The following is a 25,965-nucleotide window of genomic DNA, read 5'->3' on the forward strand; positions in this document are numbered from 1 at the left end:
TACAGCTTATCATGAGGTACTCTACCTCAGGCAAACAATACCTCGAGACTTCTTTAATATTAGACATCACGCACCATGTCTAAAATAGTACATTCGAGTAACAGCAGACTAATTCAAGGTGCTCTGACAGTGACACACGTTATCACTCTCACTCTTCATCCAGTACAATATGTTTGTGCTTTCATTCAACCATTCAGCCATTAAAATGCTCCAACCATTGTAATGGCACTACCTTTGCAACTTCTATCAACAATTATACAACGGATGGGTCTAATCCTGGACCCTGATTGGTTAAAACTGCATTCCAGCAGCTAAAGCTATGACGTTGAAATGCCTATTTACTCTGTTCCATCTCACTACACAATCCACTGTCTCATCAGCCCAGCCAGACAATTTATAAACTTGATCTCCACTGTAAAAAAGTATCTAGACATTATCTCCCATTTCTTTTAGACTAGCAATTGGTTTTCAATAGCGGAGATTTGGTATGGCAACTGCACGCCCGCAACCGCAAGGCTCTCCAGAGGGTGGTGCGGTCTGCCGAACGCATTACCGGGGGCAAACTACCCACCCTCCAAGACACCTACAGCACCCGATGGCACAGGAAGGCCAAAAAGATCATCAAGGACATCAACCACCCGAGCCACTGCCTGTTCTCCCCGCTATCACCCAGAAGGCAAGGTCAGTACAGGTGCATCAAAGCTGGGACTGAGAGAATGAAAAACAGCTTCTATCTCAAGGCCATCAGACTGTTAAATAGCCATCACTAGCACATTAGAGGCTGCTGCTGCCTATTGAAATCACTGGCCACTTTAAGAAATTGAACTCTAGTCACTTTAATAATGTTTACATATCTTGCACTACTCATCTCATATGTATATACTGTATATACTCTATCCTATAATATTCTACTGTACCTTAGTCCATGCCGCTCTGTCATTGCTTGTCCATATATGTATATATTCTTAAATTCCATTCCTTACTAGATTTGTGTGTATTGGGTATATGTTGTGAAATTGTTAGATATTACTTGTTAGATATTACTGCACTGTCGGAGCTAGAAGCACAAGCATTTCACTACACAAGCAATAACATCTGCTAAACACGTGTATGTGACTAATACAATTTGATTTGATTTGATTTGATTTGTATAAAAATTGCTGTCTGTCTCTCTGACATTTGCAAGATTGTTTCAATATTGAAATTCGATCTCCAGCTGTACCATATTAATGAATGTGTAGGGGTCGGGAGTCGGGAAGAGACAGACAGGCAGGCAGTGTTTCTCAGCCAGTCGAAATCATGATTCAGCATAATTATTATAGACATATACAAAGAAATATCAATAGAAAACAGGTAAAACAAAACGAAATGCAGCTAGTTTGCAGTCTTTCCAGCTTTAGTTTGAAGTGATTGTGTTAGCTGTGTTGTCGGCTAGCTCCTCTGAACGACAGTGTCCTGACGAGAGCGAACATCTTCTATGCCAGGCGAAATCGCGCATCACTAGTTCATTCTTATGAAAGTATCCAAATAAATGTCACTAGAAAACAGCTTAAACAAATGCAAATTATGCTACTTTGCTGTTATTCTGGCTGCATTGACGCGACTGTAAGTTAGGCATAGACAATAAGGATAAGAACGGTGCCAGCCAGTTTTGCAAGAGAACATTTAGAACGAATGACTGGGCCGCGTCCATCAATACAGAACAAAAATACTTAACTGGGTCGCGTCTCTGGCAAATGAACCGATAGAATGAAAGACCAGCCGGCTTGGGTAGCAACCCTAGATTTGTGTCAGGACTATATCTTGTGGAAAGATGAAATAGTTTGAATAAATTAATCAAAATATGGTTTTTAATAAAAATATGTCAATCATTATTTGATTATGTTGGTAACCCATTGTATAAAAGTGATAATGCCCTCGAAGCGGTGTTTGGAGAATATATTGACACGGTTTGCCGGCCCGAGACAACATGCCAATATATCCTCCAAACACCGGCTTCTCTGGCATTATCACTTAAGAAGCCACTTCCAAAATGTCTCTCAACAAGTAACAACTCCAACAGCTGTCTTTGGGAGATGGTGGAGCAAAGGTTATGGTAGATGTGGAGATTGTGAGGATGTGCAGTGCACCCCTTCTTTCTGAGGAGAAGGAAGGAGAGAGGATAGAGAGATTGCCTGCAGTGTTTCTACCCCTCCTCCCTGGTCCCTGACTGCTTTTAGGATGGATGGCTGCTTAGCTCCCCTCCCTGGATGGCCCCCATTGTGAGAGGCGAGGTGGAGGGCCTTCATAATGGGATTGCTCGTTCGGGGAGCGACACTCTATCGACTGCTTTCACCAGTGAAGGAGGACCCCCTTTGTGAACCGAATGAACTCTGAGATTGATGACTCCTGGCTCTAGGAAGTTGGCCCAACCTCATCTCCTTCTATCTCGGCCAAGGCTTCAAAGCACAAGTCTATTTAGGGGCATAATTCATATGTACTTGAAAATGAAGTGTCTCCTCTGGGTTGTCGGAAAACAATATAATGCAAACATATTTCATGCTCAACTAACACAGCCTGGAGAATGTCCATCTAATTGGGGCGCAGGAGGAAACACAAGGTAATGTATGTCTTCTCTCTGTGTTGTGGGCATATTGCATTACCAGGCACTGAAAACACGATGTTGGATATGGAAAAAACTAAGAATGCCTTATGTGTCTACAGCCTGTACAATAACAAATGGTACAGCATAAACGTTCAGCATATCTGTCGCCCGCTCTAGCATTCTGGCTGTGAGAAATGATAACAGGCTTAATTGAAAGACTGTCAAACTGCTTTTTCTGCCAGCCAGTGTGACGAAATGGGAGGAATAGAATGGGGCCTTTATCTGCAGGTAACAGAGGTTGTCTAACGTTCTGTAATACAACATGTATCCTCCTCAGGAAGTTGATGCAGACACTGACAAGATGCTTATCACAAGCAACCTGCTGATGGCACACAAGCTTATCTCTCCAGAGTGCTGTTACCCTCTGGCTTCAGCCAGACAGACAATGATCCTTTAAAAAGTAATCTCACTGCAGAGAGGAGAGAGAGCAAGAAAGATAACTCTGCTTTGTTTTACCTTGTCCTTTTCTTTACAGTGGTGTGCTGTATCTGTTGGTGTCCAATACACATATGGCATTCATCCCTGGTCAACAGTTATGTGACATAGCCTTGTGTCCATACTGTAACACTTATGACACATTTCTGATTCTAGTTTTCTTTTATTATATTACTTCCTACATATAAAACAACTGTATCTGAATATAAATGGTGGTTTCTAGATAATATGATCCAGGAAAGCCAGGCTGTTCAGTAGTTAGTATTCATTGCAAAGAAACACCTTTGTGCCAATAACACCTGTCTCATGTTCCACAATACTCATTACTTCAAGTCAAAATGTCCATCTTCTTCTTTTCACTGGAATCCACTCATTTAAAGATAATTCATATTTGTAAGTGATGGAGAATACTGCACTCCTCTTTTCTTATACCATCTTCCCTCTGGGGGTGTTCCAGAGGCAATTTAACCAATATAGCCATCCCATTCATCAGCCCTGGAAGTGCACCTCACCTCAGGCAATCTGTCAGCAGACCCGAACATCTCTCCTGCTGCTCCTCAGAATAGAGGAAGGGAGAAGAAAATGTCCCCATGGGCTCAATCTGCCCCCACCCACCCACCGTCCCTCCAACCTCAACCTGCTTCCTCCTTCTCCCCTTCTATGTTGCCTCCACCTGATAGAGCCATCAAGCAGCCAAGGGTCCAGATTCTGTGCTTCGTTAGGGGAACACAGTGAGGGTGCTCCATCAGGACCAGGCTGCTGGCTGGCTGACACCTGAGGCCAGACCTCTCTTAACTGGGGGGAGAGGATCCACATGACTGGCTGTGCTTCCAGGTCACTCCACATTCTGAGTGTCCCTCTATTTACTTCTTCAGAAACTCTCTCATTATCACTATACATGGATGGAAAAGTAAAAACAATATTTTACAGATAATTTTACCGTACAATTTTAAAAAACCAGAAACAACCTTCAATAATTGTTCCTTAGAATAAATGGCACACAATTCTAGTGTTAATCTGGAAGGAAAGCAGGGTTTTGTTACTGCTTGTCTCTTACAAATTATCACGACAAGACACTTTGTGTGAGAGAAAAGAGGAGACAGTATCTCCAGTTAAAATCAATGTCAGGACGACAAGTCAGTTCCATCACTCTGCTCTGTAGTTTAGGCACATTAAGAATCGCAATACGATAGATGGTCTTTTTCAGTGAGATCATTCCTTTCCTCATTGAACTGCCAGTACAATTGTAGCCTGAGTCCAGGCAGGGCACTGATGCATCATAGCAGAGGTACAGTGGGGAAAAAAGTATTTAGTCAGCCACCAATTGTGCAAGTTCTCCCACTTAAAAAGATGAGAGAGGCCTGTAATTTTCATCATAGGTACACGTCAACTATGACAGACAAATTGAGAAAAAAAAATCCAGAAAATCACATTGTAGGATTTTTAATGAATTTATTTGCAAATTATGGTGGAAAATAAGTATTTGGTCACCTACAAACAAGCAAGATTTCTGGCTCTAACAGACCTGTAACTTCTTCTTTAAGAGGCTCCTCTGTCCTCCACTCGTTACCTGTATTAATGGCACCTGTTTGAACTTGTTATCAGTATAAAAGACACCTGTCCACAACATCAAACAGTCACACTCCAAACTCCACTATGGCCAAGACCAAAGAGCTGTCAAAGGACACCAGAAACAAAATTGTAGACCTGCACCAGGCTGGGAAGACTGAATCTGCAATAGGTAAGCAACTTGGTTTGAAGAAATCAACTGTGGGAGCAATTATTAGGAAATGGAAGACATACAAGACCACTGATAATCTCCCTCGATCTGGGGCTCCACACAAGATCTCACCCCATGGGGTCAAAATGATCACAAGAACGGTGAGCAAAAATCCCAGAACCACACGGGGGGACCTAGTGAATGACCTGCAGAGAGCTGGGACCAAAGTAACAAAGCCTACCATCAGTAACACACTACGCCGCCAGGGACTCAAATCCTGCAGTGCCAGACGTGTCCCCCTGCTTAAGCCAGTACATGTCCAGGCCCGTCTGAAGTTTGCTAGAGTGCATTTGGATGATCCAGAAGAGGATTGGGAGAATGTCATATGGTCAGATGAAACCAAAATATAACTTTTTGGTAAAAACTCAACTTGTCGTGTTTGGAGGACAAAGAATACTGAGTTGCTTTCAAATAACACCATACCTACTGTGAAGCATGGGGGTGGAAACATCATGCTTTGGGGCTGTTTTTCTGCAAAGGGACCAGGACGACTGATCCGTGTAAAGGAAAGAATGAATGGGGCCATGTATCGTGAGCAAGGGCATTGAAGATGAAACGTGGCTGGGTCTTTCAGCATGACAATGATCCCAAACACACCGCCCGGGCAACGAAGGAGTGGCTTCGTAAGAAGCATTTCAAGGTCCTGGAGTGGCCTAGCCAGTCTCCAGATCTCAACCCCATAGAAAATCTTTGGAGGGAGTTGAAAGTCTGTGTTGCCCAGCGACAGCCCCAAAACATCACTGCTCTAGAGGAGATCTGCATGGAGGAATGGGCCAAAATACCAGCAACAGTGTGTGAAAACCTTGTGAAGACTTACAGAAATGTTTGACCTGTGTCATTGCCAACAAAGGGTATATAACAAAGTATTGAGAAACTTTTGTTATTGACCAAATACTTATTTTCCACCATAATTTGCAAATAAATTCATTAAAAACCCTACAATGTGATTTTCTGGAATGTATTTTCTCATTTTGTCTGTCATAGTTGACATGTACCTATGATGAAAATTACAGGCCTCTCTCATCTTTTTAAGTGGGAGAACTTGCACAATTGGTGGCTGACTAAATACTTTTTTACCCCACTGTAAATAACCTTCACTCACCACTGGCTGGATTCTGCTCTCTCATACAAACAATGGTGCGGCCAGTAACTTACAGTGTTCAGGGATAATAATAAAACATTTTTAATCATTCAGCAGACACTCTTATCCAGAGCGACTTACAGTAGTGAATTCATACCGGTCCCCTGTTGGAATTGAACCCACAACCCTGGCGTTGCCAGCAACATGCTCAACCAACTAAGCCACACAGGATAAATGAGATTTATATTGTGCTTCCTCTAAATCCTAAAGATGCGTTGGACCCAAACCTAAGGGGACGTTCATTATTACTGTCCGTTGCTTTGTTCTGTTTGAGGGGGACTTTCTGCTACAATGCCCCCCCCCCCCCCCCCACACACACAATATTGAGTAAGCATCTAGAATGAATCATAACCCCCCTATAATGGATATCCATTTAGTTTAGGCTCCATGTAAGCCTGTGCAGGGAGGCACATCATCACTGTGACAGTCTTCCATCTCTGATCTGACAGGAGGGGGGATAGACATGCAAGACCACCACAGAGAAACCAAATATCACCCAAGATGATGGTGCAGTCATCTGGGTTACCACAGCAGTGTTAACAGTTTTTGTTAATTTTATTTCAGATCTTTCTGGAAATGTTGCACAGTCTTGACGTGAAACATTTGCATTGCTCGACAATTAAAACAGGCAAGTAGTTCATTATTAGTAAGATACTTTGCATTCTGTTCTGTGGAGGGGAAGTGGAAAGAGAATGGACCAATATGTCTCTGGCTGGATACATTCCCTGAAAGGGTTAACTGGTCTGTGACGCTATCTTTGAAACTTCCAGAAGACAGAGTGAAATGCAGGCGGATGCACCATTAATATTTACCAAAGATCTCAAGCCGGAAAGAATTTGATTGCCAGGCTGGCCTTTTACTGTAATATATGCATCCCATCTCCTGATTGTGGTAGTCTGAAAGGCAGACCGTGAATACATTTGAAGTAAATTTATGAAAAGCAACATGGAAAACGCTTGTGAAGGTCATTTTCACCGTGGTGCGGCCTGCAATTACATGCCCCTAAAATGCTGATTTGGATATTTGTCATGAAATAAAATGAGCTCTCTTCCTTTGTAGTGTGAAATTATGTAATATGAATATAAATCTCATACATTGTGTAGTATTGCTTCTCATCATTGAAAATAAGCAGCCCACTGTGTTCTCCAGGCCAAATAATCATTATAGAGAATATAAACAGCCTATGCTCTGTGTGAGAGTGAGCGAGAGAGAGTGAGAGAGAAAGGACATGCTTTACAATCCAATTGAAATTCAGCGTTGTGTCCCAGGCATCTGTCCAATATTCTCTTGGGATTTATTTCCAAGCCCTTGAGGGGGTGAACTGTCATCAGCGGTGCATTGAGACATTCAGTCGCTAGGACAGTGCTCCTGATGACAGAAAGAAGCAGAGACCATCCCCCGGTTAGGTCAAGCTGACCTAACTAACTTTATTCAAACATAATCTGATCCGTTCTCTCAGGACAAATGAGTTTATGCCATCCAATGTGACGATTCAAGTGCTAGAAATACAATACACATTCTGCACATAGATATACTTCTGATGGAATGAATCATCTTTATGTCCATCAACTAGCAGTATTACAACACACTAATATACAGTATACATCCCTAGTCTGTGAATGATTATGGATGTCCACCTTGCAGGGACTTTGGTATTCAGAGAATCAAGACAAATGACCAAATAATATCTGACAAAGTTTACTTCAATCCAAGGTACAATTAAATTCCACCTTCATTGCCATTGGCCATTTTAAACTCATCACTTGTCTTGTTTCCTCCTCCATCCCCATTTTATGTGACAGGGATCGTTTACTGAAGAAATGTTACATTTGTTTTATAGATACCTCAGGCTTTTGCACAAGAACATGTTCCCAGTTAACTGAGGGTGTATGATCTGTGGGGATGATCGCTACACCTGCCTGTGTCTGATTGGTGCCCAGCTCTTCCACTGCAGCAGCAGATCACTCAGGGCCACTGTGATTGGCTCCTTGCTCCTTGACCCGGTTGTTCGCCTCAGAGGAAGAGGTTATTACAACTGACCTTTGTCTGCTTGTGTCTCCAATTTTCTCTAACAGGGAGACATTCTTACATACCACAAGACCACTGCATATTAGTACACAATTTACTGTAGCAGGTTCATAGTTAATCAAACCAGACCCTTTACACTTGATTAGCATGGGCATGATGCTAGGAGAGGAGAATGTGTTATGATTAATGTTCAACACAGGCAGCTTCTGATGTCAGAGAACCTGCGAAAGAATCTCTTTCCAGACTCCATTTGGAGGAACATGCTGACAGCACAACCTGTAAGGTTAGGATGCTGAACAGTGAGTAGACTTGTAAAAGTATGTCAGATGAAATCCTCACTATGGCTTTGATGTAGTCCCTGACTCCGGGTGATGCTTGTGTATTTGGCTGATGGAAAGCTGCTGGTGCATGTCGAGTTCTGATGGACAACGACTGTTAAGCTGCAGGCTATCAATCAACTACAGCTGCATTCTGTGTGCAAAGCAAACTGCAGTGTGTACTAGGATCTGGCCTTGGGTTGAAGGAACAGCCAGCATTATCCCAGTCTCAGTATGGGTTCCGTAGAAGTAATCACAGGGACACACTCTCCTTCCACCCCCCGAAGCCATCCTCGCTGTCCCTCTCCAGACTGGCCTGTCAGACCTGGAGCCGGGCACGGAGTCAGGAGACAGGCTGAGGAGTCACAGAGAATGACCAGAGCCGGGTAATGAGGTTTGCTCCACTGCAGCCAGAGGTAAGTCAGCCAAGACTTCAAATCAACAAAAATGACTCAAATAATTTCAATAATAGGCAATTAGCCTTGCTAGGGGAACCGTGGAGCTCCCTACCTCCTCCCTCCCTTCCTCATCCTTTCAGTCGGAGAACTGCCTGCCCTGCATACAAAATATATATTCAGAAATATGATTCAAGCTATCAATGTTTTACAATGGAAAATGTAGTTTCAGTGTCTTTGGCATGCTCTGAGATCGCTGTGGGTAGACCTTTTAAGTGAGCGGTGCCTCTGTTTGACTGGGTCCAGTCTACCTTGTGATTAGCCAGTGGACTTTAAAAGGCTTTCCAAATGCACAATGTCTGTACTTGGTTTGAGTGGTTAATAACCATAACTGTTCATGCAGGGATGAGAAGAGCAACCAGTATAGAGGGATTTGAAGGAGGGCCGGATGTTGTTTGACTGTCTGATGAAAAAAGGAACAGTGTTTTTACTACGACTACAGCAATGCTCCCTGTAATAACCCATTGGGATCAATTTGGCTTTTACATCAGACTTCATCTATGGGATTGCTCAAACATTGCCAACTCACTCCACCGTGTGACTCCAAAGTATTGATGAGGGAATATGAGCCGACCAGACTTGACTTGTGATATTCATGTCAAATTATCAATAATGAAAACAGCTTCTGAGGGAGAATGTTCCCAATTTAACAAATGGCAAAAATACAGCTATATAGTGCATTCGGAAAGTATTCACACCCCTTCCCCTTTTCCACATTTTGTTACATTACAGCCTTATTCTAAAATGGATTATATTATTCCCCCCCCCCTCAACCTACACACAATACCCCATAATGACAAAGCGAAAACAGGTTTAGACATTTTTGCAAATTTATTAAAAATAACAGAAATACCTTATTTACATAAGTATTCAGACCCTTTGCGATGAGAATCGAAATTGAGCTCAGGTGCATCCTGTTTCCATTGATCATCCTTGAGATGATTCTACAACTTGGAGTCCACCTGTGGTAAATTAAATTGATTGGACATGATTTGGAAAGGCACACACCGGTCTATATAAAAGGTCCCACAGTTAACAGAGCATGTCAGAGCAAAAACCAAGCCATGAGGTCGAAGGAATTGTCCGTAGAGCTCAGAGACAGGATTGTGTCGAGGCACAGATCTGGGGAAGAGTACCAAAACATTTCTGCAGCATTGAATGTTCCCAAGAACACAGTGGCCGCCATCATTCTTAAATGGAAGAAGTTTGGAACCACCGAGACTCTTCCTAGAGCTGGCCGCCCGGCCAAACTGAGCAATCAGGGGAGAAGGGCCTTGGTCAGGGAGGTGACCAAGAACCCGATGGTCACTCTGACAGAGCTCCAGAGTTCCTCTCTGCAGCACTCCACAAATCAGGCCTTATGGTAGAGTGGCCAGACGGAAGCCACTCCTCAGTAAACGGCACGACAGCCCGTTTGGAGTTTGCCAAAAGGCACCTAAAGGACTGTCAGACCATGAGAAACAAGATTCTCTGGTCTGATGAAACCAAAATTGAACTCTTTGGCCTGAATGCCAAGCGTCACATCTGGAGGAAACCTGGCACCATCCCTACGGTAAAGCATGGTGGTGGCAGCATCATGCTGTGGGGATGTTCTTCAGCGGCAGGGACTGGGAAACTAGTCAGGATTGAGGGAAATATGAATGAAGCAAAGTAGAGAGAGAGATCCTTGATGAAAACCTGCTCCAGAGCGCTCAGGACCTAAGACTGGGGCAAAGATTCACCTTCCAACAGGACAACGACCCTAAGTACACAGCCAAGACAACGCAGGAGTGGCTTCAGGACAAGTCTCTGAATGTCCTTGAGTGGCCCAGCCAGAGCCTGGACTTGAACCCGATCAAACATCTCTGGAGAGACCTGAAAATAGCTGTGCAGCGACGCTACCCATCCAATCTGACAGAGCTTGAGAGGATCTGCAGAGAGGAATGGGAGAAACTCCCCAAATACAGATGTGCCAAGCTTGTAGCTTCATACCCAAGACCACTCAAGGCTGTAATCGCTGCCAAAGGTGCTTCAACAAAGTCCTGAGTAAAGGGTCTGAATACTTATGTAAATATTTTCCAACTGCACTGTGTCAATGACTTTCTGTAACGATGTTCCAGCATCCTCTAGTGATAATCTGCTGCACCCAGAGAAAAGACAAATATAACAGTGAAACTACTTGTATGGATTTTCTGCACAAGATATCCCTGATCTGTATTAAAGAAGTCAAACCCCCCATCTATTGACGTGGTATCGCCATACTAGCCCTCCAAACCAAACCCAGTGTTCCAGATCCAGTGTGATTACACTGCTCTTTCATGAGCAAAAGCATTTCTTTTAGGACTTAAACACTCCGGTAGACATTCCCCTCTGCCCTTTTGGTTAGCGCTAGAGAACAGACAAATCTGAATCTCATGCTAAAGCTGCATCTTTATGTATAAGACACTTGTCACCATCTGCTGGCCAAAATGACAACTGTCCACTACAAGGGCATATTCATCATCATTCCTGGTTTCAGTCTTAAGCATAGGGTCCTATATAAGACTTATACAGCTCTGTATCACATCTCAAATAGCACACAAGAGTATTTCATAAAATTCTTTATTCATAAACTTGATGCAAGTTTACAAATTACTATACATGGTCAAAATTTCCCTTGCAATGAAAATTGTTTAACCAAAGCTAACAGTGCATAACTTTATAACCCATCCAATCACAAAATGAAGCCAGAAAAGGAACCCATAATTAGTTTCAGGTCTCAAACTAAATATCCCAAAGCACTGGGTTGTTAGTCAGAGAGACAACTTGGTCTGGATCTGTATAAGAGAAGCTGTAATTCACTGCACAACTGACATTAGAATACAGACATGGGGCCTTCCACTGAGTTAAAAGCCCATTTGATGTACGCTCTGATGGCACAGGGATTTAAACTGAGTTGGAGTCCTGCTCTGGGGTGGAAAGAATAGTATAGTAGTCCATTTGTTTCCAATCTCATACATCTAACACACAGGCGGGACGTCCATAAGTGTTGGAGACTGCCTTTCTGCAATTGTTAACCTTTAGAACTAACCTGGTCTGGTGAGAGTCAGTCTTACATGAATCTATAAAAAGGAATCTGTTCCCAGAGACTGCATCTACAGACCTGTGCGAACTAATATAGATGAACTGTCCTGTCTACACACACACACACACTAGTCCCTACAGAGTGAAAGTACTTGCTGAGATATCTACATGCAAAAGACTACAACACCAGAGGTACAGGATGAAGATGTCCTAGATTAGAAACACCCATAAAGACCCAGGACAAAAGGTTAAATTAGCTTAAATGGGTGAGATAAAGCGTTGGTTCACCTTCCTGCATCACAAAACTGATCTGATGGATTGAATGGTATATATAGGGGGTCTATATCAAGAAAGAGCAAGTATGCCCGTCGCATCTCATCACTCCACCACACCCTGCTTACCACTAGTCTTACCAGTGACTACCACAAAGAAAAGATATTCAGACAAGCCAAATGGAGAGAGTGCGCAGTCCAATGGTTACTGTAATTATATGAGGGGAAACAAATTTAAGAAGTAAACAATAGTAATTGAAAAAAAGATATATATACTTGCATCTTGTTACATTTGTGAAGCAATCCCTTGCTAAGTCAAGTGTGCAGTAGCTATGTATTCCTGAGTTTGCTTCTCTAGAGAACACACAGGGAGGGAGGGGGTTTCTAGCCGGGGCATGTTCACAATTTTTCTTTGCATTTTTAGTCATTTAGCAGACGCTCTTATCCAGAGCGACTTACAGGAGCAATTAGGGTTAAGTGCCTTGCTCAAGGGCACATCGACAGATATTTCACCTAGTCGGCTCGGGGATTAGAACCAGCGACCTTTCGGTTACTGGCACAACGCTCTTAACCACTAAGCCACCTGCCGCCCCAATGAGGTCAGCCATGTGGGAAAGCAGTGGAACACTTGGTACCAACACCTAACGTCTATGACAATGATCAACAGTTCTCAATGTGTAGTAGACATATTGTAAGGAAGTCAGTCACCATGTTGGGTGAACAGTATTAAACCTCTCAATGAGTTCTTCAGTGTGTTCAGTGCCACCATTTTGACAGAGCGTGATGCATTGTGGTATACAGCTGGGGTGGCTGACAGTACAACAAATACAAGGTAGATGAAGCTTAATTATACATTATATGCCCATTATTAGTATATTTCACAAGGGTGACAGTTCTGGTTGAGGTTAGTGTGTTGGGCTGACCTACAGCATTGAACAAAAAAAAGCTAAATATTGACTAGGAACAAGCTGGTTCCTATGCTGGTTTTTGCGACAACAGACTAACAATGTGGATACCCACACAAAAAACACCCATTAAAGTCTGTAATAACATTCAATCAAATGCATCACACAGTATTCTGCATATTATTAATATAGCTAAGACTTGGCATGCTCCAGGTTTGACAGTGCTGAGGATGGTCATGAGTTAGGGGTTCATGACCCCTCTAAAAAAAGGTTCCTTCCATCACTGACAACAAAGATCATGAGGAGGGTCAGGTCATAGGTGATACAAAACAAGGTACCAGAGAGGGGAGGCAAAGGATGGAAATCAGTGGGCATCAGTCTTTTGTCAAAGGCATTACTACACACCTTAGTCAGACCTGAAAATATTTTTTTGAATCAACAAATATTTTATTATTGAGCATGTGGTATGAAGTGAAGTCCACTGCAGGCATGAGAGGCATGGATGGGTGATATGGGAGTGTGAACAAGCTAGTTAGAGGATGGATTCAGATTAAGCAGGGGACTGCACTGAGACGTTTTCAAATTATTGTGTGTACATATTACCTCCAAACCATTGTGTGCATAGCCTTATTAAAAGGTTCATCAGGTTTGTGTCACCGGGGAAATTAGCCAGCATATCTGGAATGCCAAAAAAGCACCACTGTGTCATTGAGTAAAAGGAATGGTGTCATTTTTGAACATATGAAACCACTAACAAAATAATGCAAGTACTTCAATTTATACAGGAAAACAAAAAACAATAGTAGTCACTATGCTTACATAAAAACATGGTTTAAAGGTGTTCCTTTTAACTTCTGCAAGAGTATCCATGAAGCAAATGGTTTGTTATCCTACGTCTGTGAAATACACCTTGAGAAATGTATGCCCCTGCTATAGCCAGGGCTATACTAACGCAGTCTCTGCCCGCTCGGACCCCAAGACCCACACAAGGTTACGTTAAAAACAATGAAATCCATTCTCAGAAATACAACTTTACAAGTATACATGTGGAGTTAAATTCAACTACATTACAGTGATTAAATCCAACCTGCCTTTGCTAAAGCCTGGTCATATCTCTGTATGCTGCCGATAAAAGCCAAAAGCAGCCTGAGAGGAGATTGGCTGGGCGGTGGTGGAGGAGGAGGAGGCAGTGGCCTCCACCTCTTGTGCTCAATAGGATATCCTCCATTAAGCTGTCCCAGTCCCACCTTGGTCAGGAGTCTATAACTCTCCTCTCTCCATTCAGGGCCTTTGGCTTTTGTAGACCAGGAGTTAAGGAAGCTAGCCTCAGGAGGACATTTTATTCCAGAAGGAGGAATCTTGGCAATATACAGATACACAAGCAAACATGACAGAGGCCATCCATGGGGAGTGAGGTGGTGCTCATTCCCACCACCAGCGGTTCATTGTCCGTCCCAGCCTCCACTGTCACAGGGGAAATGTCACCGGCCTTTCTCTGTTCCAGTCTGTGGCCAGAGAATCTCAGCCCCAGTCATGACTGACTGACAACAGACAGCTTCAGTTGCTACCAAAAGCCATGCCTCAACCTTGACCCAAAATCACAGGCAGTAAGTAACCTCTTCTTGCCCAGTGTAGGATTTAAGGGAGTTGCACAATATATGGAGTTCATTCAATGCTCAAGGGATTAGGGTGGATTTTAACAGAGGAAGAAAACAGAACGAGCGATTGCACAAGTGAGAGAAAGAGAAATAGCGAGAGGGTAGATCCCCTATTGAGGTGGATAAGGTGGTTGGTCAGTGAGGGGGTTTTAACCATTGGTTGTTTGGTTCTCATGGTCACAGAATGGGTGGAATTGGCTTGGGATCAAACTCCCAATGAAAACTCCAGTTAGAGAGGGAAAAGAAAAGTATGGGGGGGGAAAGGTGTTGACCCTAAGACATGTGGTCTCAGTGGAGGCATGGCAACGCTCCTCTTACCCATCCTCCTTAGGGGGAGTGTACCAGCCTACAAGGATCAGACAAGAGACAGTGCACTCAGACATACTGGACAAAACAGAGTCAATTCATCCTAGACAGTAGGATTGATCAAACAGTTGGCTGTATTTTATCTTGACCTATGAACAATCACTATAGCTGCCATATGAAACCCTCTTGGTGCTTGTAATATTTTCCTCAACCACTGACTGATGCATGGAGGGATGTACTATCAAGGTGAAATATGATACAAGATGTGTAACTGGAGAAGGTAACACTCACCGTTCTTTTCATGGATCTGGACCAGGGACTTGTATGACTGCTGTGCTCTGGCAAGATTGTATTGGTTCTGAAACAAAAACAGGGCATTTATTCAACTTCAGTGTTTATGAATGCCCCAAGCAGTGTAAAGGTTCATTTATATTGGGGAGACCATCACGTACATGCGAATTAGTTCGGTGAAGTCAGACCGCACGGTAGATGCCTTTGTATCAGCTTCCACCAGAGAATTTTGCCGCCAGACCTGTTTTCATGCTACTTTTGCGCGCACCGCGGGTGACCATTAATCACACCGTAATAAATAGATTGTCGACCATGTGGGGAAAATGTCTGAGGTGCTGGGTCTATTTTCTCTGATGTGTGTGTATTAAATTCAGCTTAAAAGTCGAACTGGTTCTTATAAGGCCAAAGTTCTATCAACCCGGTAACAGAAACATTGGTATTCTTATATTTTTGATTAATAGGTACATTTTATTAACCATACCTACCCAACTTTAGTAACCTCTGGACAGATATGATAAACACTTTCATTAGACAAGATTTGACATCAACATAGCTGAGTATCAAGTCTTTCTTTGGTGTACATGGTTACATCCTAACTTTTAAAGAACTCAGAGATTCTCACGCAGCAGGGCCCAAGATTCCTTGAAACTGCCCAGACTGCAGCTTGTCTATAAAACATCCCTGTCATTTGGTCTGCTTCAAATTCTACTGGTAGCCCAGAGCGAGATTAGTGTGACCGTGCTGAGAGAAATGACAGCATGAAGAGATCAGCAGCATGGCACTGTCCCAGCGGCGCTAAGTAACAACGTCCTGTTTAAATGAAGTGCTGGGGGCTTATAGTGATACCTCATTTCCATAGAGCAGCTTGGACCAGCAGGCCACACACAAACACAGCAGGGAGCTCACCCCTCTATCCATGTCAGAACACAGTGTCAATAAACCCTGTAGTATGCATCATGTTAACACATTTCAAAGCTCTCTGCCCCCTTAGAAAAGCAATGCTTACCTTATTGGCTCCAAATTGCACTCTGGCTTTTCCCTTGACTAAAGTGGCGTTGATCTGCATGATTACAGACTCTATGGAATAGGCACTGCTCCAGCCCTGAAATTAAGTGACGATACATCATCAACGCACTAGCTTTTACCTCCACTGAGAAATAACAGTGGACAAGTTATGAACTGACATTCAGAGGCATAAAAACGTACCTGCTTTGTGAGAAGCTCCATGCACAGGGCACCCCCTCCAAGAACATAACTTAGAAGACAGCAGGTGAAAGGAAAATATTAGAATATGTAGATATAAAGGTGATCAAAACACCACATTAAATCTCTTATCCACAAGCACAGATTCTCTTTTAAGGGAACTGCCACTTTTCACTGGCTGTTGACAATCAGTCTAGACCAGAAGAGACCGCCCTTCCTTTAAGGTTAAGTGAGGGGAGCAACTCCGTCACAGTGGAAACACAGCAGAAAAACAAAACCATTCCACTCATACGCAGTTTACTGAACTCACCCTCCAGACAGCACAGGAGAAGCCACCCGTACAAAGGGAGGATCAAAGGGGAAATTATCCTGCAGGTTGAGCACAAAATAGCATTAAAATGAGAACTCCCAAAGCTACCAAATTGTCTTTGCTTTCTAGTATCAGCATTCGTACTTACTTTATATGAGAAGTTTAGCAGAATGTAATCCATTCCCTCCTTTTCCTTTAAAACCTGCAGGTCACTGTGTAGGGGACTATCTGGATCTACCCTGTTGAGCAAACAGAGCGCATCATAATACATCAGTCACATGCTATAATTATACAGTACTGTCAACTCCTATGGTTAAAAGGCCTAGTGCAGAAACAAAAGAGCAGTGAATGCTATAAGGCATTATCCACCCTCATCCTGAGATCCAGCCTTCCTGTTAACTGTGACTTAAGTGTTCCTCCAGTCTAAACCACAGTATTTTGTCTCCCCCCATTTAGTTACTTACGTTCTCAGCTTGACGTGCCATTCATACAGGCTGTCATTGACCAGCTCCACTGAATAGATACCTGGAAGAGAATGCATAGTCTGGTAAGTGACATTCTGAATCAAACTGTCAATTTATTGTATTTTTTGGCACCATATCTGAAGAGCTTTCTAGTGCTGCTGCAGTGAAGTACGTACCCATCTTGTAACTCTGGGACCGGTATATCTCCCGGAGCTCCTTCATGAGGCGGTCTGAGGCCTGCACTGAACCAGACACTGCACCCTGCAACACATAATACACCCAGGGTAATACACTGATACCCAAACATACAGCACATTCAATGATTGGGGATAATAATGCACATAGATACTGTGACCGCAACGATTAAATCAAATGTTTACATGCCCAGTTCAAATTTGTACATTTACATTTTTAGTCATTTAGCAGACGCTCTTATCCAGAGCGACTTACAGGAGCAATTAGGGTTAAGTGCCTTGCTTAAGGGCACATCGACAGATTTTTCACCTAGTCGGCTCGGGGATTAGAACCAGCGACCTTTTGGTTACTGGCACAACGCTCTTACCCACTAAGCTACCTTTAGAAAAAGAAAATCTACAAACTCCAATAAAATAACAGTTATTGTTCAGCATACAGAGACAAAATGCTTCAGAACTAACTACTTGGCAGTATACAGTTCCCTACAATAAATGGGGAGAATTACACAGGTTCCATAGCAAGGCTCTCATCTGTGATAATGATAGATTTGAAGAGCAGAGCCAGTGAATGCAGCAGGGACTATGGAGGATGAGAGCAGAGTAAATAATCTGGCACAAACAAATGTGTTTATAAGGCTCTCGGAGCTACTCAGGGGAAATGTCTGTATTCCACAGCAACAATTAAGAGAGCTATGGGTAAATGTTAGATAACATGATTACTATCAGAATGACTAATCACTGTCATTTAGTCTTCGCAATCCATGTTGATTATGTCCTTGTTTACAAATTGTAGTCCTAAACCACATAATCTGGGTGTACTTCTTTGGTAAGAAATTCCCTCAGAGTAAAACAGATGGAAAACAAATGAAAAATACATTATATTCAGAGCCACCTGAAAAACTGGTTAGATGCATGCATAATGCCTATATCATAAAGGGTCACTCTAGACATCCCAGTATAACAGTGCTGGGTCCAGCAAACTGTTTTAGGCCTAACTACAGAGATATTCCCCATGCATCCCCCAAAAGCGTATGAAAAGTCACCTTACCGAATGAGCACTTACGTTCAAGTGGTCCTGCCTCTGGTTCTTGCGGATCTTCTCCAGGATGGCTAGGTTTTCCTTCTCGATGCCGTCATCCTCAGACTTCTTCCCATCCACTGGCTCCTCCTCTTTCATCTCATAGTGGTCCAGGTCTTCAATGTCCTGCTGGCACAACACAATGACAAGATAAGAGCATTAGAAGACATGTTTTACTTCAAGTTAACACTTGCAAATATGTGTGATTGGTATTGACTAGTATCTAATCGAGCTTGACATCCAGCATGGCTCAGCTCATATCAGCATGGTGCAGTGCAGCGCTATATGTAATGACGTTTATTTGGAAAGAGATAAAGACCTCTCCCATTTCCTCTTCTTCCTCTTCCTCGGACGTGACCTCGTCTGTGACCCCATGCTAAAGAAACAGAGAGAAAGATGAATTCACAGACAGTTCAATCTCATTCCTAACATGCCACACTCAGTGACGCCAATTGCTTTAGCAAGTTATACGTCGGCCTGAAGTCTGGTAACAAAAAACTCCCCATAAATGCAGAGATATTTGTAGGAATGTTCTGAAATGTGCAAAACCAGTAACTGAGTTTCTGGGTAGTCAGAAACAACATTCCTCTTGTCTTGCATAGCACAACAGTGCCCCCCGGCCTCCTTTTTTTATTTCAGCCCAATAATCAATGTTTGAGTTTAAAAGCACAGCTGTACAGGCTGCTACTACTTAACTACTCTGCTTCAGTAATTCAAATTCCTCATGTAGGCTAAATGAGGCTACGGTTGTGTGTTCATTGGTCATGAGGTACATTATTGGTCCCCTGTAGCTCAGTTGGTTGAGCATGGCGCTTGCAACGCCAGGGTTGTGGGTTCGTTTCCCACGGGGGGGCCAGTATGAAAATGTATGCACACACTAACTGTAAGTCGCTCTCTGCTAAATGACTAAAATGTTAAATGTAAATGCTAGCACCTCCCACTGACCCTGAGCACAGGAAGAGTATTGATTCCATCCCCGGGAATCTGCACTAATCATTAATGTCTGTGCTGATGGACTGTTTCAGGACACTATTAGGTTCTTCATGCAGGTTTTTAAACCCTTTCATTAGCTAAGTGTCTTCAATCTCCTTCGTGGCTTTGACAATAAAACTTAACAAAGGGATTAGGCATATGACTCACTTTAGGTATGTGAAAAGAGATGGTCTTCATGAAAAAGCCTCTAAATGCTTATTTTTCACTTCAATGCCATCCAATGGAAAAATATATAACCCTAGCAGTCTTTGAAAACCAGTATACATATATATTTGAGGGGACATTTGGCGTCCTTACCTTTCGGTCTTGTCCTACAGGGCCGGCAGGGAGGGGCTGGTCCAGCATCTCTACATCTGGGTGCTGGGGCAGGTTGTACAGCCGACACAGGTCACAGATGAGCCGCTTCAGCTGCTGCAGGAGCTGGGGGACAGTACCAGCAGGCACAGTTAAGAGTTAGGGAGGACAGGCAGGCAAGGAACAGGTCAGCAGCGCTAGATAACACAGCACAGACATGTCACAGATACAGTGCCGTGAAAAAGGATTTGCCCACTTTCCAATTTTTTTATAATGAATGCTATCAGATCTTCAACCAAAACCTAATATTAGATAAAGGGCACATGAGCGAACAAATAACACGAATGAAATACTTATTTCATTTATTTAATAAACAAAGTTATGCAACACCCAATGCCCCTGTGTGAAAAAGTAATTTCCCCCTTACACTCAATAACTGGTTATGCCACCTTTAGCTGCAATGACTGCAACCAAACACTTCCTGTAGTAGTTGTTGATCAGTCTCTCACATCGCTGTGGAGGGATTTTAACCCACTCCTCGATGCAGAACTGTTAACTCAGTGACATTTGTGGGTTTTTGAGCATGAACTGCTCGTTTCAGGTCCTGCCGTAACATCGCAAATCGGGTTCAGATCTGGACTTTGACTAGGCCATTGCAAAAATTCAAATGTGTTGTTTTTCAGCTATTCTGATGTAGACTTGATTGCGTGTTTTGGACCATTGTCTTGCTGCATTACCCAGCTGCACTTCAGCTCAGACAGCCTGATATTCTCCTGTAGAATTATCTAATACAGAGCACAATTCATGGTTCCTTCAATGATTGCAAGTCGTCCATCTCCTGACGCATCAAAGTATCCACAAACCATCACACTACCACCACGCTTGACCAATGGTATGAGGTTCTTACTGTGGAATGCAGTGTTTGGTTTTCACCAGAAAAATGAAGTCTACATCAGGCTGAAAAGCAACAGATTGTATGTTTTGGAATGGCCTAGTCACAGTCCAGACCTAAACCCACAAAGGTCACTGAGTTAAAGCAGTTCTACATGAAAGAGTGGGTCAAAATTTGATGCGAGAGACTGATCAACAACTACAGGAAGCAGTTGGTTGCAGTCATTGCAGGTGGCAGTCATTGCAGGTGGAACAACCAGTTAGTGTAAGGGGGAAATTAATTTTTCCACAGGGCATTGGGTGTGGAATAACTTTGTTTATTAAATAATTATAAAATGTTTATTTGTACACTTCTCTTCCCTTGATCTAATATTAGGTTTTGGTTGAAGATCTGATAACATTCAGTGTAAGAAATATGCAAACTCAGAAAATCAGAAAGGGGCAAATACTTTTTCACGGCATTGTACCTCCACCACGGCATGCCCTCAGAGACAACATGAAAGGTAAGATTTTGTCAGGGAATGTCAGACACCTTAGCAACAGTAACTTAGGGCAGAAATGTGTACCTCTGCAAGCTTCTCAGTATTGCTATAGAAGAAACGTATTCTACTGAATGTAGGCCTGGTCCATACATGGTGAAAATGTTGTATAATGCAAAGAGAAAATCTAACCACCACAGATAACTTTGATAAGAGTACTATAAAAGCAGATCTGGTGGCCTACAAACAGAACATGCAGTGTGAGTAAGTAGGCTAAGTCAAAGAATGTATTTACAATGCAGAACAGTCCTATTACGTATGTATGACTGCTAGGGCCAGGCAATTAAGTTATATCTACCGCAACCCTTTACAGACATAGAACACAGCTACAGTAACATGTCAATAGCGACAATTGGTAACTTTTTAGACAATTTGAAAAAGCGACAGTAGAATTCTGCTCCGGCATAAAATGTAATGTATTTTTTCCCTAACAACAATAAAACGTTGCCAATTGATGTGCTGCTGTGTTTTTTATGCTGCGTTTTATGGTATGGTAGAAAAATGTGTTTCATTTCTACTAAATGTCTTGGTAAGTCACAGTATTTAACAAACCTTAAAGTACTTTTTTAGGAGATATTGGTCTGTGTGCAGGCAGGCAGCAGCTCAAGATTATTTGATTGACAGTTCTGGTTGCCTAGTGATGGACGTTAGTCCCACTTCAGAAGCCTCATTCCTTTACAGACATGTAAAATGCCTGCTCATGTCTCCAGAGAAGGTTTCGTGTCGGCATTTAAAAATCCGAAGTGTAGCCTACCCTAATAGACAGACAAACAAACAAACATGCCGTAGCGCTTTCAAGGGGCCACATTCCATTATTTCTGAAAAGGGTTATCGATAAAGGATACTGATAGCCTACTGTAATTTCAAAAACAAAGAATAGGCTACCCCGTGCTCGTAAGACTGGCCCGAAGATACCTCCATCCCGGCGACACACAAAATGTAGGGTAATTGAGGTAAGATAGTCATTATTCTCATAAATTATGCATATATAAGTTACACATTGACACATCCAGCCCAAAGCGAGAGTTATAAAACATACTTAGTAGGCTAGTCGTCTGAGCAGGTCTTAAAGGGATAGGGCTTAATTGCCAACTCACTTTTTCTACTTACTCAGAGTCAGATGAACTCATGTGCAGTTTGAAGGAAGTTGAAGGTAGTTTCGCAAACCATTACTAACTAGCATTTGCACTAACACAAGTTAGCAACTTCCTTCAAACTGCATGCAAGAGATATAAAAAATGGTATCCATGAATTCATCCGACTCTGGGTAAGTAGAAAAAGGGCTTAATTGCCAAGTCTCCGCTGCTAAATAAATATAGGGGAAACCCTGGAGAACTGCTTGGCACGAAAATGGTGATCTCAATATTCACATGACAAGGCCCTTTGGCCTGCTGAAACTCTCTGTGTCACTGTGGCAGTGTGCCTGTCAAAAATATCCATCCCTCCAGTTCCCCATCAGAGGCACTCTCGAGACTTATGCCAAACATGACAGAGGGCTGTCCTATGATGTTGGAGTGACATGAGGGTGACTTCAAAACACTGTTCAAAACCTCAGCTGTCTAACAACTGGGACTAAGGCAAGAGGAAACAGGCAGAGAACCTGTCCTGCAGCAGAGTACAGCCCTGAATTAGTCTGACATACATCTCCCTTTAACCTCCAACACCACTTGGAACAGCAGTATGAAATAGCCTAGCTGTCACTCAACTCTCCTATCAGAACTGCTCTACCCAACAACACCAAAACAGGTATGGTTAATTAGTCATTAGAAGAGATGTGATTGGCTGAAAAACAACAAGTTTCTCCTGCTCCGCATAACACTTAGTCAAAGTTGATTTGATTACTATTCATTTCGTATAATATGGTTGTTTTACTTTGGATAAGAGCATCTGCTAAACAACATTTTAATCGTAAACAAATACTTGAAATATAGTGTCATAATCCAGTTTCATTATCTGAACACTGGGAAGCCTCCTTCCAAAGCATTCACATAATAGATCAAAAGCTGGGATTGAAATGGAAGTCAAAAAATGATTTAGAACCACAATTATCTTTAGCTTTTGATGGCGCTTGCTCAGCAGGACGGCATTGTAACGTCATAATGCACAGAAAATGCTCCTGCTGAGATACAGCCTGGCCCCTTAAAGGGACTGCTAGTTTAGGTAAACTGCAGTTTTCGCACGAGGACGAAAAGGACAGTGTTCCGTAAAAACTAGCAGTCGTTCAATCTTCTCGGTGTAACAGTTAAGATAATGGGACAACTCAGAGTACAACGCATCTCTCATCCCTGGATTGAGGTACGTTTTCCTAACCATATCTCGCCGCCGGCTACGGTGTCTTAATCTACACAGGAATGCTGCCCAACCAAGTGCTTGTGATGAAAGAACACAGAATAGATAGACGTTAGTAAACATTAAATAAGATGCAAACTGTTCAGAAGAAAACACTCCACTATCAACTGTTAGTTATACTAGTTGTAGGGCTGAGATCTTACCAGGGTGCTGCCCTTTCTGACATCCTCCAGGCGCTCCAACACTTGTGTCAGGCTCGGGTCATCAGAGTCCACAAACCAGATTGGAGGTGTGGAGGGGTACGACTCCTGTAAGACATGGGGTTCAATGAGGATGAGAGAAAGAAACAAACAAAAATAATCAGCATTATAAGGCTGAGAAATGTGACAAAATTGTTTAGAACAATAACATAAAAATGAAACAGGAGGGTGACATGGACATGTCTGAATCATAAAATCTGGGAAATCTCAAGAGTCCTTTTATACAGACAAATGTAATCGCTGATTACTACTTTACATTAAGCTAAATTAATGTGTTGTGTGATGGTGGCCATTTCACATTACTTATAGAATGTTAACTAGCCAGGTAAGAGCACTGAATTCAATCAGTATGCTGGTCAAACGAATGTATGCTGGTCTAAGCGAATTGGACAATACAAACCAACAGCATCCAGCTAGCTAAAAGCTGAGCTGGCAGATCACGGTCTTTTGACAAGACCAGAAGCTGTTTCTTTGACAAGTGATGCTTTTGAATCATGCTAGCTAGCAATTATTTACTGACGTCATGAGTATAGATAACTTAGCATTAAGTTAGTGTTATCAGTGACAACTGACGGGCTAGAGCTTATTGGGTTGATCATGAAGCATGCAATCATAACAACCATTACGTTAAATTGTTTGACAATCAACAAACGTTCGTAAATGCGGAAGTGTAGATGGCTAACGTTAACAACGTTCATTAGTGACGCAGGGAGCATGCCTAGCCTAGGCCCTAGCATAATGTCATGCCAGTTTTCAGGATAACTCTTTGGCTAAAATCAACAGACTTGTTTGTCTCAGTATATTAGCTAGCTAACTAACGTTAGCTACAATAGTAACACGCAAATATTTTGACTCTTACTACTACTAGAAACAAGTCAGCTACCGTTAGCTAGCTTGCTAACATGCAAATATTGGGACTCCTACTAGAAAGAAGTGACAAACAAAAACATTGGTTAGCTAAAGTAGCTAAATGATAGCTGGCTAACGTTCGACTAGCCACAATTCGCTGAGTGTTTCTTTAGCTATTTGTCCGTCCGGCTGTCCCGCGCCGCCAGGCTAAAAAAACGACGTGTTCTGAGCTAACCATAACTAGCTACCGTTAGCTACCTACTTAGCTCCAACTAGCTAGCCATGTCGCCTCGTTTCCTTGCTTACCGTAATGTTGCAATGTATAATCAACGGTTTTTCTCCAGTCACATTAAACTGACAGTTTAGCTCATCCGGCTTCCAGTCAATAATTCTGAAGCGTTCGTGGTTTGGATCAAAAATGGACTCCAGAAACTTCAGTTCGGCCTTCAGACCCGAAACCGACATCTTCCACGCATCTCCGGCTGGGCCGCTGGGGAGGGAGTGGGTGAAGTCGGGACTAAAACTGCAGCCACGCAGTCGAGTCCAAATCAAGCCTTTTAAAACAACGTAATGTGAATGTCAAAGTGCCTTCAATACAGGTTAGCAAGCTAGCTAACAAGCCACCTATGGAAACCAGCAAACAGTTAGCTCAATAACAACGCCTTGATTACTCGTCCGTTGTTGTCTTTCCGTCTAGCTAGTGTTGTTGATGTTAGCCTTCTGATAGTACAATTTTAAAACCATACAATGTGGCTTGGTTGAGTATTTACAGTTCCTTCAATTAGTTGCTTATTTGTTTCGCCTGTCAACAAACAGATCATGATGATGCCCGCAGAATTTAAAACCAACGCAGGCACTGTGTGTCGTTGATCACCGGCGCTCAACTGTGATTTCTTCTGGGGTTTAAAGATGGCGTTTTCCCGAGCCTGCATCCAGCGCGTGCTCAGTTGAATAGGTGCGGAGGTTAGAACACAAAAATATAGAAAGAAAGAAATCACTTAGACAACTTCGAAACATTTTGTCACAATTGTCTTTCTGTGTGGTGACAGTTAACCGTCCTTACCTGGAGCATATTGTCCATAAAATTGTAAACGTGTAGCTGGCCAAAGGTAGTCCTTCTCCAGGTGGAAGTTTAGGCCAATAAAAACATATTTATAATTCCATTGATGACAAGGCGAACCTATAGAAAACTAATTGGATTGGCTTGCTGATGATAGAGCTGTCTGTGACTTTTTAGGGGGTCTTTAATTCACCTTTGGACATCATTTTTGTTGACTGACTTGTACACTACAGTTGTTTGTCCAACATTATTGTAGCTATGCCCTTG

At 42.6% G+C, this 25,965-nt stretch overlaps 1 protein-coding gene across 7 annotated transcripts; it reads right to left on the reverse strand.

Annotated features, from left to right (window-relative positions):
• Positions 1 to 11,364: 11,364 nt before the first annotated feature.
• Positions 11,365 to 25,935, reverse strand: LOC311117584 (ubiquitin-conjugating enzyme E2 Q2-like). Of its 7 annotated transcripts, none has more exons than XM_084192527.1 (14): positions 25,702 to 25,935; positions 24,945 to 25,192; positions 23,733 to 23,837; positions 19,814 to 19,936; positions 18,843 to 18,899; positions 18,494 to 18,652; positions 17,428 to 17,512; positions 17,252 to 17,312; positions 16,936 to 17,026; positions 16,788 to 16,846; positions 16,481 to 16,529; positions 16,281 to 16,376; positions 15,275 to 15,341; positions 11,365 to 15,023 (listed from the first exon to the last, which is right to left on the reverse strand). In XM_084192527.1, the coding sequence occupies exons 2-14, from the start codon at positions 25,101 to 25,103 to the stop codon at positions 14,992 to 14,994; spliced, it is 1,143 nt and encodes a 380-aa protein (XP_084048653.1). In that variant the 5' UTR covers positions 25,104 to 25,192; positions 25,702 to 25,935; the 3' UTR covers positions 11,365 to 14,991. The 7 variants fall into 7 exon arrangements, with proteins under 7 accessions (XP_084048653.1, XP_084048652.1, XP_084048650.1 ...); XM_084192526.1 differs by having other exon boundaries at positions 25,524 to 25,935; XM_084192524.1 differs by having other exon boundaries at positions 18,509 to 18,649; positions 25,513 to 25,935.
• Between the last annotated feature and the right edge of the window lie 30 nt (positions 25,936 to 25,965).

This window comes from Coregonus lavaretus (genome assembly GCF_964263955.1).
Source record: "Coregonus lavaretus genome assembly, contig: HAP1_SCAFFOLD_1778, whole genome shotgun sequence".
Classification (NCBI taxonomy): Eukaryota; Metazoa; Chordata; class Actinopteri; order Salmoniformes; family Salmonidae; genus Coregonus; species Coregonus lavaretus.

Excerpts from the sequence above, each read along its gene's own strand:
- LOC311117584 (XM_084192521.1), bottom strand. The coding sequence starts at position 25,570 with ATGCAGGCTCGGGAAAACGCCATCTTTAAACCCCAGAAGAAATCACAG. Across the intron at positions 19,937-23,732 it reads TCAGAAAGGGCAGCACCCTG|CTCCTGCAGCAGCTGAAGCG; the intron begins GTAAGATCTCAG and ends ACTGTCCCCCAG. Across the intron at positions 18,653-18,842 it reads AAGAAGAGGAAATGGGAGAG|CAGGACATTGAAGACCTGGA; the intron begins GTCTTTATCTCT and ends GTGTTGTGCCAG.